The sequence below is a fragment of the Nanorana parkeri genome, unplaced genomic scaffold, assembly GCF_000935625.1.
Source record: "Nanorana parkeri isolate BGI_ZX_2015 unplaced genomic scaffold, ASM93562v1 scaffold123, whole genome shotgun sequence".
NCBI classification, from domain to species: Eukaryota; Metazoa; Chordata; class Amphibia; order Anura; family Dicroglossidae; genus Nanorana; species Nanorana parkeri.
Window position 1 is genome coordinate 1,821,095 of NW_017306391.1, and position 15,481 is coordinate 1,836,575.

General features: G+C 43.1%; 1 protein-coding gene across 1 annotated transcript in view; it reads right to left on the bottom strand.

The window, feature by feature from the left end:
• Positions 1 to 13,721, bottom strand: part of PDSS2 (prenyl (decaprenyl) diphosphate synthase, subunit 2) — a 141,740-nt gene extending 128,019 nt beyond the window's left edge. The window contains exons 1-2 of the mRNA XM_018553522.1: positions 13,440 to 13,721; positions 6,275 to 6,552 (exon numbers count right to left, since the gene is read on the bottom strand). Of these exons, the coding sequence (XP_018409024.1) occupies positions 6,275 to 6,540 (266 nt within the window). The 5' untranslated portion in view covers positions 6,541 to 6,552; positions 13,440 to 13,721. The remainder of the gene's footprint in view (positions 1 to 6,274; positions 6,553 to 13,439) is intronic.
• Between the last annotated feature and the right edge of the window lie 1,760 nt (positions 13,722 to 15,481).

Sequence of the window (15,481 nt, forward strand, 5' to 3'; positions counted from 1 at the left end):
CCTGACGGGGAGTGTGCGTCCCTGAACATGAAGGGACTGCCACTGCGTGGCTATCCGTCAGACCCCTCTCCGGAATAACTGTGCGGAATGACGGAAAGGAGGACATCATTTCTTGCCGCATGGAATCCAACAGATTTTTGAACATGCTGGAGGATTCATCCTTAACCAGTTCCCCAATGCAAGATTGGCATAGGGGTTTTTTGGATGTGGAGGAATACTTCTTATTGCATTGCGCACATCTCTTATTGCTTGATCGATTTGCTGCAGTTGCCCTCTGCAAGACAAAAACGACCAAGCCATGTTAAAACCAACAGCCATCTGCCAACACTGTGTCCACCCCATTTCTCATGCCCCCAACACTGAGAAATAACCGGTAAAAGGAATGGGGAACTCCCCCTCTCTTACCTTAGAGCTGCCGGCACCAGGATCCCCCAGATCAAATGATGCTATTATGGTATTTGAGTCTCCAGCTGGGCCCCCTGGCCCCTCCGACTCCAGCTCCTGTGCCGCGCCACTGGTGCCCCCCCTTGCGTGTGTGGGCACCGCAAGGGCTTTGCGACCCCCTGCTTCAGTTGTGTTACTGTATATGCCATACTGTAGCGTGGACCGAGCGGTCGGTGAAGACTGGAAGCGTCCAGCATATACCCGTCGCACCGGAAGTGACGACAGACGCTCTCGCGGACACGGCCGGAAGTGCGTAAATCGCGTCACTTCCGCCCTCACTGCTCGTCCGCCGGGATATTCATCCCCCATGCCGCACGAGGACTCCCGCCCCCACAGCCCGCTGTAATGCAGCCTCCAGACCGGAGCCAGGGTCCTCGAATGCCGCCACCGTTGCCGACAACCTGTACCATCAATCTGCACTTCACACAGGTAGGGAATCTGCCACACACAGCTTTTTGAAGCAGAGGCTTGCGCCGGGGGAACTCCCCTGAGTCCGCCACACCAACAGGTCTAGTTGCCCTGCACTCACTAGTGCAGTTAAAACTACAGGCAATGTTTTCTGGACAGTTGGGGCTGCCCTGGAAGCCCCCTTTCATGGGTACCCTAGGTCCACTGACCCTCTGCTGTACCCATGTCTGGGGGAAGCCCCTGCACACTAGCACGTAGGCCTAGGAAAAAAATAACAAACGTTACGATGTCCTGCTCGGCCGGAGGAAACACAAAAATAACTGAAGTGTGCTAGGCTGGGACTCTTTTTATTCTAGGTGTGGGTGATATGTTTCCTGTTTCCGGTGGGAGGAGCCTATCTCTAATGCTGTCCTGGAAGGTGACTAGAGAAAAATGTGCATACGGTTTTATTCTTAAGTAAACATTATGTTTGTAACACTCCATTTGTGTATTTTATTTTAAATAAAAGCTTGTATTTTATTTTATTCGATTATTCTAAAAAGAATCGTTAGTTGCCGCCCTAAGTAACACAATTCTTGTCTTAGGGTGGCTACGCTCTCTGGAGGAGCAATTAAGCCACCAAGGGACAGGAGCATTGCCACCCTGAGGGTAACAGATTAAGATGGACTTGACTAACAAATTGACTATAAAAATAAAAGTTGAACATTGTAAGCACCCCTGTCAGTGGTAAATAGTTTGTCGCAACCATCTAACTGCCATTTTGCTGGACAGCTTAGTCTATTAAAGGAAGTTGAAAAATAACAATTACTGGAATGATCACCGGGTAGAAATAAAAAAGGAAAAAAAGCCTTTTAGAAAATATAAATAAATAATTCAGCCACCATATCTAAGAATTGGTAAGCTGAAATATATTACATTTTTGTTTTTGGGTTTAGATATGGTGAATAGAAGTACACTAATGTACTACAAAAATAAACAGTCACATCATCTCTAGAAGGAATTTAAAGTAAAAACAACCCATCTTTTTCTGATGTACATTTGAATCAAGTTCACCAATATTCAGCTTTATCAGGAATTCATGTGCATCCACTTGGGCTATCGTGTTTGCACATAATCTTAAAAGCTCCTGGTGTTGAGATCTACGAACAACATAGTTGAATCCATAAGCTCTGAGGGGATTAATTGTCTGGAAAGCCACGAACAAGCACACCGTGTAAGTAGCAAGGGATACAAATTCATTGTAATTTAAAAAGGAAAAAAAAAAATCCATTCTACATTTCCATCACCATGGCAACACGGACCTGTCATCTGATGTCGATTTGATTCATTAACCAAACAGAAAGGCTAAAGCAATGGGTCACAGTTCTATATTCATTGTAGTATATTTAAACAGCGCATTTGTTAGAATAATTGTACCTCACCATGTTTTACCTGATTCACAATGTCGTTATGATCAATGGAGGTTTTTCTTTTGTGATAAGGCAAGTCATTCAAAAATGCAGTTTCACTACTTTGTGCATAGAGCTGCCAGTTGTAGATTCCATACCAATCTCAATGCCACAGCTACTACTCACAAGTTTGATTAAAACATACTAAAAATCGCTCTAAACAAATGTATTTGAATCCAAACACTTGAAGCTCAAGTCCATGTCCCCCACTGAGGGACTACCTGCTGTCTTCAATTAAATTAAAAAAGGTTCATACTTTTTTTTTATTTTAAATAAAAGCTTGTATTTTATTTTATTCGATTATTCTAAAAAGAATCGTTAGTTGCCGCCCTAAGTAACACAATTCTTGTCTTAGGGTGGCTACGCTCTCTGGAGGAGCAATTAAGCCACCAAGGGACAGGAGCATTGCCACCCTGAGGGTAACAGATTAAGATGGACTTGACTAACAAATTGACTATAAAAATAAAAGTTGAACATTGTAAGCACCCCTGTCAGTGGTAAATAGTTTGTCGCAACCATCTAACTGCCATTTTGCTGGACAGCTTAGTCTATTAAAGGAAGTTGAAAAATAACAATTACTGGAATGATCACCGGGTAGAAATAAAAAAGGAAAAAAAGCCTTTTAGAAAATATAAATAAATAATTCAGCCACCATATCTAAGAATTGGTAAGCTGAAATATATTACATTTTTGTTTTTGGGTTTAGATATGGTGAATAGAAGTACACTAATGTACTACAAAAATAAACAGTCACATCATCTCTAGAAGGAATTTAAAGTAAAAACAACCCATCTTTTTCTGATGTACATTTGAATCAAGTTCACCAATATTCAGCTTTATCAGGAATTCATGTGCATCCACTTGGGCTATCGTGTTTGCACATAATCTTAAAAGCTCCTGGTGTTGAGATCTACGAACAACATAGTTGAATCCATAAGCTCTGAGGGGATTAATTGTCTGGAAAGCCACGAACAAGCACACCGTGTAAGTAGCAAGGGATACAAATTCATTGTAATTTAAAAAGGAAAAAAAAAAATCCATTCTACATTTCCATCACCATGGCAACACGGACCTGTCATCTGATGTCGATTTGATTCATTAACCAAACAGAAAGGCTAAAGCAATGGGTCACAGTTCTATATTCATTGTAGTATATTTAAACAGCGCATTTGTTAGAATAATTGTACCTCACCATGTTTTACCTGATTCACAATGTCGTTATGATCAATGGAGGTTTTTCTTTTGTGATAAGGCAAGTCATTCAAAAATGCAGTTTCACTACTTTGTGCATAGAGCTGCCAGTTGTAGATTCCATACCAATCTCAATGCCACAGCTACTACTCACAAGTTTGATTAAAACATACTAAAAATCGCTCTAAACAAATGTATTTGAATCCAAACACTTGAAGCTCAAGTCCATGTCCCCCACTGAGGGACTACCTGCTGTCTTCAATTAAATTAAAAAAGGTTCATACTTTTTTTTTTCCTCCTTCTTTTGGTCTGGTCATATGTCATAATGGTTTCTCTTCCTGCAGCGGTGGGTAAGGCTGCATTCACACAGGGCACTCTGGTATTACTGCCACAAGAACCTACAGACTCTTGTGGCAGGAATGCCAGGTGTCCTCCGATCAAATCGTGCCACTGTATCCTATCCTGCATCCACCAACAATCTTCAATCCCAAAGTGCACGTACTCATACAATGTACGATTCAGATTGCCGCTGACAGATGTGCCCGCTATCACCCCGTCAATGACTGAACAGGAACACCAGGAATTCCTGCCGTAATAATTAAAAGATTCTTGCCACCCCCCCAATGCTGGTGAAGGACTTGACTTAACTGATGCCTCTTGATCCAATCATCTTCTTTCCTGTAGTTTTCAGGAGTCCCTCCAGCGCTGGTGCCGGTCTCCGATCCAGCACTGACTCCTCCCTCTTCCTGGCGCTTCCTGTCCCACGGAGTCTGAGCGGATGCACGGTGCCTCCATTGACTTACCTTGTGGCTCTCCTCGTCTCCCAGCCGAAGATCTGTACTGTGCATGTGCCCGCCCCCTGCTAGCTAGCAGTAGATATATGCAAAAACCCCCGAGGGTTTAAATAGCCTTTAACCCTTTCGCTGCCAAGGACTACGTCGTACGGAGCTACAAAAGTGCTTCCAGCTGGCCAGCTCAGTACGTCGTACGGACCTGGCATTTACAGTTCTACTATAAGCTGATGGTCGCTTTAGCGACCATCAGCTTATAGTAGAACTGTGCATCTGGAGTCTCTCATCCCTCCCTGGAGCGATCCCAGGGAGAGAGAGAGAGAGAGAGAGAGAGAACTTTTTAAAAGTAAAGTTAAATTTAAAAAAATTTAAACACACCCCAAAATTTTCTATAAAAGTCCTCCGCCCCCACACACATACTAACATGCATTGGGTGCGTCTACATATGAAGTCAACGATTGTGCCACATTCTAGGGCTATTATTCACTGTTATGCTAAACTAATCACCTTTTAAATCATCACCTACAGACATTTTTGTATATCGTAGTTTTTAGGCATTTCACAGATGTACGCAATTTTAAAGCTTGACATGCTTGGTATCTACTGACTCAGTACAACCTCCTTGTTCCAAAAAAAAGTAATATATTGTTTTTATGTGCACTAAAATTAACTTGTGTATTTTTACTGCAAATTTGCGTTTGATAAACAATTGCGATAATATCATACAACATAAAAATGTGCAACTGTTGCCATTTATTCTACAGGGTCTTTGCATTTAGGCAATATAGAATTCTGGGGGTTTTAACTATTCTGGCTCAAAATGTGCATTTTACCGTGTGCAAAAAACAAAAAAACAGTGATAGCAGCAAAGGGGTTAAATAGGAACTTTACCCATATCTTTAAAATAACAACAAACCCACCTTTAGAAATGTTTAGTAATGACAATCTACATACACACACTTGTATTCTTTGCATACCTCATTTCTCTTTTCTTCCCCAGTATCCTGACAGTGGCCATGTTTACTAAGAGCAGGTTACTAGCACTCCCTTTACTTCCTGGAACTCCGGCACATGTGACTAAGACATGTGACCATGCACATCATCTCCGGGGAGGAAAATGCCTTTCCCTGAGATTTCCCAGCAACAGTTTGCTAATGTAACCTTGCAGGATGCAAGGCTTTGGCATATTATATCATTTGTGCCAGAACTGGACCAGGAAGTAGATAAACTCTATCTACAGGTGGATTTCTTTTTTTTAGGAGGCAGCTCTATTGACAATAAATAGAAAAAAACCTCCAAAGTTAGTTGCCAGCTGTAAATTCTAGGGAGCAATGCCCACCTGGCTCCTGGGATTTGTCCAGCTCTGGACTAAGGTATTTTAAAGTGACACCAAACTCAGGCGCTAAATCTTTAAAATGCATTGAAGTACCGTAACTATTAAGAAAAATGTATCTTATTTGTGTAGCCTCAGGGCCCGTTCACACCAGTTGCAGTGCGTTCCGGCCAGATTCGCATTGCGGCCGGAGGGCGTGGCTATGGTGCTATTCACTTGAATGGCCCGCCACGCCCCCTCCTGTCCCACTAAAAAGTGAGCCGGCCGCAATGCGAGGCAGTGCGTTCTGGCCAGAATCGGGCCGGAACGCACTGCAACTGGTGTGACCGGCCCCTTACATTTGACTACGAACAGTATATTTGACCAACCACTCAGTGTGGGCCACCCCTTTCTGCCAACGACAGAATGGAACCCAGATGAGTCCAGGCAGTGTATTTCTGCGTATTTTACGCGCATATACGCTTACAGTTCATTATAATTTCTATTACGAATAATGCATTCTGGGATTGTATAAAGTGCGCGCGTATACAACAAATACATCTTATAACATTTAAGGAAAACAATACAACCCAAGCAGCCTTTAAAACCATAATATTTACACCGCTATATAAAGCTTTATAGAAGATGATGTTCATTTATACAGAAAAGCGATGAAGTACCTGGCTGTATTCAGTAAAGGATGTTTTGTTCCAACCAGCTTTCTGACTTGCATGGCTATATTGCTCAATTCATCACTCAGGAGACAACGGAGACTCATAAAGGAAGTTGGGTAACCCACAATTTTCTCAGCATCTGAAACGACTTTGCTCCAATGAGTAGTAGTAGGTGAACCGGAAAAGAGGCTGATTGTCCTTCTGGTGCAAAAGCTGTTGGCACAGTGTCTTAAAGTCCTCGCAGACTGCATTACACACTTGATCGATGACATGGTCACAATAAATATCCTAATAAGGAGATAAAATGAGAGTAAAAATGCTATACCAAAATGAATCAATAGAAGAATTCTCATAACCAAGTTACTTTATTGTAGCATTGTAGTTCAGCAACTAGATAAAAGTCCTAGGCCTCCTTAAAGCACTTTTCACCATCATTCTTTCCCGGAAGACTCATCTCTGGTCCTTCCTTTTCCTGACAAAAACCAACATCAAAAGGCAGTGGGTATTTCTGCATATTTCACAGCAGACCTAGATTGTGTATAAATCTTCATTCAAAATTGGGAGTTGTGTAGATGCTCTTGGAAACAGACTAACGGCAACCTACTCTGTCCTACTATTTGACTCTAGAAGCAGATCTAATGAAGATAATGTTTTAGCACAAGTGCACAAAGTGGATAAGAGTGCATTGTGCTATTAATTGAGGCAGAGAAATTATGAGTTTGTAAAAGCAACCCTGTAGTGATCAGAGCATACATGTCACCAGTTCTACTAGGGTGAAAATGTCATTTGAGGGCATATTTGGTCTGCCAATGTATGGACATGCTCTGCCAAGAATCACTTTTCATTAAAAAGATTAATCCAATTCATCTGATGGGTGTAAAAGCTATTTAATGTTATTAAAAATTACCTTTGCCTCACATAAAACCAACAACGGAGGCAGTGGCTATTTCTGCATATATCTCAGCAGACCTAAAATTGTGTAAGAAGGCAATAACTCTTCACTCAAAATTGGGAGTTGTGTGGATGCTCCTGAAAACAGACCAACTGCAACCTACTTTGGCCTACTATTTGACTCCAAAAGCAGATATAAGGGTATACAATTGTCAAAAAAATGTAATGCAATATGGTGACCTGAAGGCGTCCTGTGCACAGTTGGTGTACCCCAAGAAATGTCACTTGAAATATAAATTTCATTTTTGGCGAGGGATTTCCTAAGGATTAATAGTTATAATGACCATATACCCTCCCATTTAGAAATCAGTTTGGAAAAGATATTAGGAAACAAAAAGATATTTCTTCAGAACAGAAATGGGTAGGAAACTGCAAAAGTTGGTTAAAAAAAAACTTGCAATATTATTATTATACAGGATTTATATAGCACCAACAGTTTGTGCAGCGCTTTACAATATAAGGAAGACATTACAATCACAATACAAATCAAGATGGTAAGGAGGACCCTGTCCATGAGGGCTTACTATCTAAAAGGGAGGGCGAAGTGATACATGAGGAGGAAGCTGTGTGGGGATGAATTGTTTGAGAAAGTGATAGTTCAGTGGTTAGGTTGAGGTGGGATACATACACCGATATACACACACACACACACACACACACACACACACACACACACACACACACACACACACACACACACACACACCATCCAGAGGATTAATTTTTTTCTCAAAAGTGGAATTAATCTTTAAATCAAACTTTAGTTCATGTATGGAGATATTAAACACAGACCACAATGGAAATGCAGACTGAAACAGGCTTTCAAAACCCCCCATGTAGTGTTAAAGCTTACTAAACCCACATAGTAGCTTGTTTAACCCCTTCATGACTGACGACGTACAGTGTACGTCGCCAGCATCGGGGAGCCAGTACAGAGGCTGATGTAAAGCTGTTGCAGCTCTGACCAGCCTCTCCCTGCAGAAGTAGATCAGTGCTATAGTGATACTGGTAATTGAAGCCAGCAATAGATCACTACTTCAAGTTGCTGCACGGGAAGGGGGGTGCCTATCTGGCCTCCACTGACCAGATCCAAATTCTCCATGAAAGAAAAAAGAAAAATAGTTTGAGTGTATAATACACAAAAGTGGAATAAAAATAAGAAAACAGCAAAAAAAAAAAAAATGAAGGACATAATATGTCCTTGATTTTTTCTGCTGGTTGCTTGATAGACCTGTGCACACTAAAATGTTTTACTAGCAACTAAATTTAGTTGCTAACGAAAGTCTATGTTTAAATCTTGCGGCCAGCCAGCGGTGAGATTCCACAGTCAACGAGGAGCAATAGCCAGCCTGCTATTGGCCATTTCAAACTGCAATAGTCAATAGCAGGCTGGCTACTGCACCCACCCACTGAGCACAGGAGCGGACCCGAGAGAGAACTATTTTTATTACACACACACACACACACTTGTGCCAAGTTGTGTAGGTAATAAAGATAAACTCTGTTCTGTGGTACAGAGAGATGCCAGTGCTCATGGTGGAGCGTGTGTACTGAGAAGCTGTCATGAATCTGACAGATTCCAATTTGGTCGCTCAGGCACCGAGCCGCCAGAGTCCTAGCAATTAATGATTCAATCCCAGCCCCATTCAGGTGTCGGCCAGGAGATTCCCCAGCTAGCAGCTGAAATGTAAACAAAGGGGCTGGGTATGCCTGCTAATATAATTACCTAAATATGACCATATTTGGGCAATGATGTCAGCCAGAATTCACCCTTGTTTACATTTGTCTTACACAGAGCCTGGTGGCAATAGCCAGAGCCTGGCTATTGCACCTACCCACTGCCTTCTGTCAAGGGGACCTGATAGAGAACTCTGTTCTCTGAATTCAACAATCAGGCTCCGTCCACCCACCGTATAAGATCTCGGACGATGCACCCGTTTGTGTGACTGGCGCAGCGGCCGGGCAGGGAGGTCAGTAATGTTGAGCCTGTGATTTTATCAGGCCCAGCTTTTCTGAGCTGCACTGAGGATGTAGTGCCAGGTTTGGACACTCAAGCCTCATTGCACCTCCGCACAGCAAATGGCAGTGGTTGCGCAACACTTATCTCCCTGTTTGCAACAGGTACATGAATCTGGTGCAAGCTCCCCTTTTGTCAGGTGGATGCAAGATTGATGTCTACATTTTAAATTTGATCAATTCCAGTGTCTGTGTTGTACCTGCACTCAAACTGAGAAAAGCCACAAAAAGCAATGGGCAAGAAAAGACTAAACATTGCTTGCAACAATTGGGTAAGAGGGAATCACATCCACACCCATCAAAAGGCTCACTACAGTTCCTTAGAACAGGCATTTGCATAAAAGGGGGGGGGCATTAACACATGTCAACTACACTCTTTCAATACAGCTGACTCGTCACATTCATGCCATTGCAAATCGGTGAAACACATGTGCCTGGCAAGGCATGATGTATATTTCGACTTCAAGAAGGATTTTGAGCTGCCCTATCAGCTATTACAGCCATCCATCTCCACACCGCTTCTTATTTGTAAGGACCTTAGAACTGTTGAGTACATTGCTTTTTACATTATTAAATACATACAAAATAATAATGAAATAAAAAATTTAAAATATAACAAAAATAAATTAAAAAAAAAAAAGGTAAAAAAAAATAAAATACCACCCCTGTCATTTGTGTGCCATATTGTGGTAGCAATGCTCTCTAACATGTACAATGTGAATCAAGGGGAAAGTTCACTTCCCAAGTATTTTGGGAAAATGGAATTACCCACTCAAATCTGGCCCCCGTTCTCCTTACTTTTTGGTGAAAGGTCTTTCCACTCTGCCGCCACAGATGTACTCTATGTACCACATACTGCCATCCAGCGCATCCCTGCGTTATGGATCTTGAATTTTGCTCGCTCGTCAGGTCACAGCTCTGACCAATGAGAAGCGCTTCTTAGCACAGTTAAATATGACTTTGGGTAAAATTATTTTTGCTATCACAACAAGTAGATTGTCATGAGGGACAAGTAGATTGGGCCCCCGCTTTAGTCCTTGGACAAGTAGTTTTTTTTTTTTTTAAATGTCCACAGCCCTGCATTATACTCAGTTGTCCACACTCATGCCAGATCTTTGCTACAGAACCACCACTGAAAGGTCCCCCATCCAAGCAGTTGCTTCTTTTACGCATGTGTGGTAATATAGCTGCTACTTTTGCACACGTGATCGAACTGGCTGGGAGAGTTTGCAGCAAAGATCTGGCTAAAAGGAGGATATTTAAAAGAGAACTATGGGGTAACCTTTTATCCCATAGTTCTCTTTAGGGCCACAGTAGAACATGTACTAACCACCTATCATGACCTGAAGCTCAGTATATCAAGGGCTATTTTTGCTATTTACTGAGAGCGATGCAGCCGGGGCAGATCCCGACAATACTGTCGAGATCCACCCAGCAGGCTGATTAGATAGGCAAAGCCCGCTGTCAGAGGCAGACCCAGAGGGTAATACTTTAAGGGTAATACTTTAAGTATAAGACTTTGAGGGTATGGTCATCTAAAACAGTGCAGCCTCATCTGTTTCCGTCACATTTGCGTCTGTCTTTGGTACTTGCTTGCCTCCCTTTTTTCATTGAAGGGCATTGTAGCAGACAAACTTCCTGTCTGTGTGAGGCCCAGCCTCGCACAAGACCAACTGACTGTCATAGACACTACCCTTCGTTACATAGGACTTCCATCAATGCTGCTGCTTCTCCTGTGGTGCATACAACTTCCATAGTGCCAGTTTCATCTCTTTTTCATTTCAGCACAATACAAGAAAAACAAGTATTTATTTCCCCAAAAAAAAACAGAGGTCAGCGTGACGCACAGGTCTGCGTGACGCACACCGCGCAGAGGTCAGCGTGACGCACACCGCGCAGAGGTCAGCGTGACGCACATCGCGCAGAGGTCAGCGTGACGCACACTGCGCAGACATCAGATGACGCACGCCACGCAGAGGTCAGTGACGCACAGCATGGAGGTCAGTGTGACGCACAGTGCAGGGTCAGTGTGACGCACAGTGTAAGGAAGAAAGAAAAGGGACTTACAGTGCACTTAGCTGGTATTCAGGTGCCTCTTCTCTCTCCTGGTGGAGTCCTCTCTTCTCCCTGTCAGCCGCTCTGTAGCTGCAGCAGCAGATGAGAAGAGAGAACAGAAGTAAGCATCTCCGCGGCGGTAGTGTCCCATCTCTGGTCCCGCCGGCTGCGCTCCTCGATGAGTTTCCACTCGCCCCCACGCAATTTTCACTCGCCAATTGCGAGGGGGCGAGTGGACATTTTGAGGCCTGGTCTAGAAACAAACAGCATCTAGCCTGCCAGATTTTCCTCTTCATATAGGAGGACAACAAAGCAAGTGGCATGTGTGAATGAAGCCTAAAATAACCAATGTGCTTACAATACTAAACACATTGACTTGCCTGGAGAACAACAAAACACAAACCCATGAAATAGTGACCTTGAATACCGGTGTACAGTAGCTGCACAGCCTTTGAATACAGGACAGTCTGAAAAGCCCTGACTTAAGAACCAAACACCAATTCAGAAATATCATGAGCCCCATAGATATAAATTCAGTGAGAAGCTAGCAGGTCAATGTGTACAGGGATAGTGAAAGCAGTTGTAGTATGTATGTATGTATGTATGTATGTATGTATGTATGTATGTATGTATGTATGTATGTATGTATGTATGTATGTATGTATGTATGTATGTATGTATGTATGTATGTATGTATGTATGTATGTATGTATGTATGTATGTATGTATGTATGTATGTATGTATGTATGTATGTATGTATGTATGTATGTATGTATGTATGTATGTATGTATGTATGTATGTATGTATGTATGTATGTATGTATGTATGTATGTATGTATGTATGTATGTATGTATGTATGTATGTATTAGGGTCGCCCCCTGTTCCGGATTCACCTGGAAAGTCCGGGTTTTGAGTCCTGTATGTGCTGTGTCTGGGTTGCAGCTGACCTGAAACCCGGAAATAGCACATACAGGACATAAAACCCGGACTGTCCAGGTGAATCCGGAACAAGTGGCAGCCCTAGTATGTATACACAACAGGGTGACCTCTCACTGCTCTCTAGTGCACACACTTGGCAGAAGGGAAAAGTGAAGAGTTACTTAAAGCACATTTCCAGCTTTGTAAAGGAATGGTTTTAAAAACATAAGCCATCAATGTACAACAAATGTATATTTAGCAGGCATATGCAGTTGCTGAATATGAACACACATACAAAAAAAAAAAAAAAAGCCTTCATGGCTCCTTTTGAAATGGCTGCCTCTGGGCTCTGCAGGCAGTCTGTATATTACAGGATACTGAGCACAGTGGGAACTACAATGTAAGGCATGGAGAACTACATTTCCAACAATGCTATGCTTCCATGTGCACATGCTTGTCTGTGGAAACTTTGAGCTAATTCTTCCCCCACACCAATGCATTCTGGCCAGTGCAGAGTGACCTGGAGATTTTGACTGCCAACAAACTGAAACAGAGACATGGAACAACCACCCCAGCTCCTGCGCTGCCACTACATGTACACCAGGGGTGGGCAAACCACCCCAGCTCTCCAGCTGTTGTAAAACTACCAATCCCATCATGCATCTGTCTCTGAGAGATGCCTGTGGCTGTGAGAATCTTGCAATGCCTCATGGGACTTGCAGTTCCACAACAGCTGGCAGACCAGAGCTTGTCATCCCCTGATACCAAGGATGCTGTGCATGCATCCCTAGAATACAAAGTATGCCATATGAGGAGACTCTGCATCTCAGCGCACTTCCTTGGAACACAAGGCACATCCATCACGTGATAGTCATCAGCACAGACACAAACAGGGGATTATGAATGTGCTCTATGCACTGTGACAAGGTACAACAGCAATGAATGAAAATAAAGCTGAACTCCAAGATAAATAGGATCTACAAACAAGAGCTGTGTGTGGCTATGTTGCAGAGGGAAGCACTACTGCTTAGTATTGAGAATGCAATAACTTTCTTTGCCGGATAGGCAGCAGTGGAAAATATCATTTACACAAATGAGAGAACAGTTTCCTTGTAGGCGTATAAGGCACAACTAAGCTGTACATCCATAAAAGATACAAATATCAGCTTATCTGACAGTAATGCCCTCTCTATGCACAGATATATTGTTTAGGTCACACCAGGAGTACTTGCCAGGGGCTGGTATCCTTTAGAAGGTTATACAAATGTAGCAGTAATGGTCCAGCAGAGGAATACAGTGACACTGTCTTCTCCCACAGACACAGAAAGGTGCTGGTTCTGTTCCCACTGATAAGGAGACTCTTCCACACGATTTGGGGGTCCTAGGCAGAATTCCTGAGGATCCCTCTTCTGTCCCTCCAGACTGGAACACACTCCATATGTAAAGTCCAGGAGCCAGCCTAAAATGGTCGACAGAATCATGAGAGAACTCGTGTCCTATCAGGACACAAGGCTTCCCCAAGATGGCTGCTGGAGACAAGTACAGAGGACAAGCTGTCCTCTGGTGATTATTTCTGAATGAGGAAGTGAGGAATGTACAATTACCTAACCAATCCGCTGAACAGCTAGTTTGGCTATCCTGTTACTGATAGCTGCTCCTGAGTCAGATCTACCTACCTGTGTGTGCTTACTTGAATCTTGGGGTGACTTGTCTGTGCAGTAATCTAATCTGATACTTTACTTCCTGTAATAAAGACCAGTCACTGCTGCTCTCTCCTTTTGCAGGGGGACTGATCTTGTATTGACCCCTCCTGTAGTTTTCTGCAGGCAGCCTGTAGTGCAGGGGTGGGCAACCTTGGCACTTCAGCTGAACTGAAACTGCATATCATGCTTCTCCCTCTGGGAATCATGCCATGCTTCACGAGACTTGTAGTTTCACAACAGCTGTAGTGCAGAGGATGCCTATCCCTGCTGTAGGGGGGAAGCTGTTGGGTCACAGTTCTTTGTAATCACATAGAGGGAAATTAATAAAAAATGGAGCAGTTGCCCATGGAAATTAATCAGCTTCTCATTCATTTGCTTAACTAGACACATGAAAGAGAGAAGCTGATTGGTTGCTGTGCACGGCTGCTCCAGATTCTGCCTGCTCCAGTTTTGAGTAAGTTGTATAGACTTTTATTAAGCCACACCTACTTTTTGCTATAGTGCATTACATCTGCCACAATCCATCCCTCCTAATTATTTCGTCCTCAATCCCAATGTGCTAACCTGACATGAGACACAGCAATCGAGTAAACACTTTTCCTGGTGCCTCCCCTTGTCAGCATTGTTTCCCACCCTTATACTTAAAATGACACTAAATTCAGGAGTTAAAGGGTTATTAAACCCTCACTTCTTTGCATATATCTACTGCTAGCAAGCAGTAGATATATGCAAAAACGTTTTCAAACAGGTTTAAAACTTACCTGTACTTTCACCACTCCCGAACATCTGAAGAATTTCTGGCGGCCGCATGCGCAGTTCAGATGTTTGGCCGGGAGACGAGGAGAAACACAAGGTAAGTCTATGGAGCAGCGTGCACCCGCACCAAATACCATGGGACATGAGAGAAGAGGAGGACAGAGGAGTCTGCGCTGGATCGGAGACCCGCACCCAGCAGGTGTCTTGTTACCCAACGTCAAGCAAAACAAATGACAAACGCACTCAACAATTTGTCACCAACTATACAGTAAGGTGCACACGAAATGGGCTTTAAACAGTAAACAGTAGAAAGGCATCATGGCACACTCACAAGTCAGCATGTAAAACAACTTGTCTCACCACTAAGGCCAATAACAGAGGTTTGGACACACGTCTGCTGCAGAAAATGTGAAAGCCGCACAGCCGCGCCATGGCACCTCTTATAGTGCGGTCCTAACTCTAAACTATGAGAGTCTCCATTTGGAGCACATGGGGGTGCACTATAAGAGGTGCCTTGGCGCGGCTGTGCGGCTTTCACATTAAAAGGGACAGGAAGTGCCAGCAAAGACAGGAAAGTCAGCGCTGGATCGGAGACCCGCAGCAGCGCTGGAGGGACAGATGAAAACTACAGGAAAGTAGAAGAAGATCAGATTAAGAGACATCATTTAAGGTAAGTGTTTTAATTAACATTGGGGGGAGGGAAAAATATTTTTGAGTCTCGTGATGGTCTTCAATCTCAGGTTAGGTTTCTGGCAGAGCATTTTTTGCACAAATGTTATAATCCATATTTTAGGCCTGAAAATTACTTCTC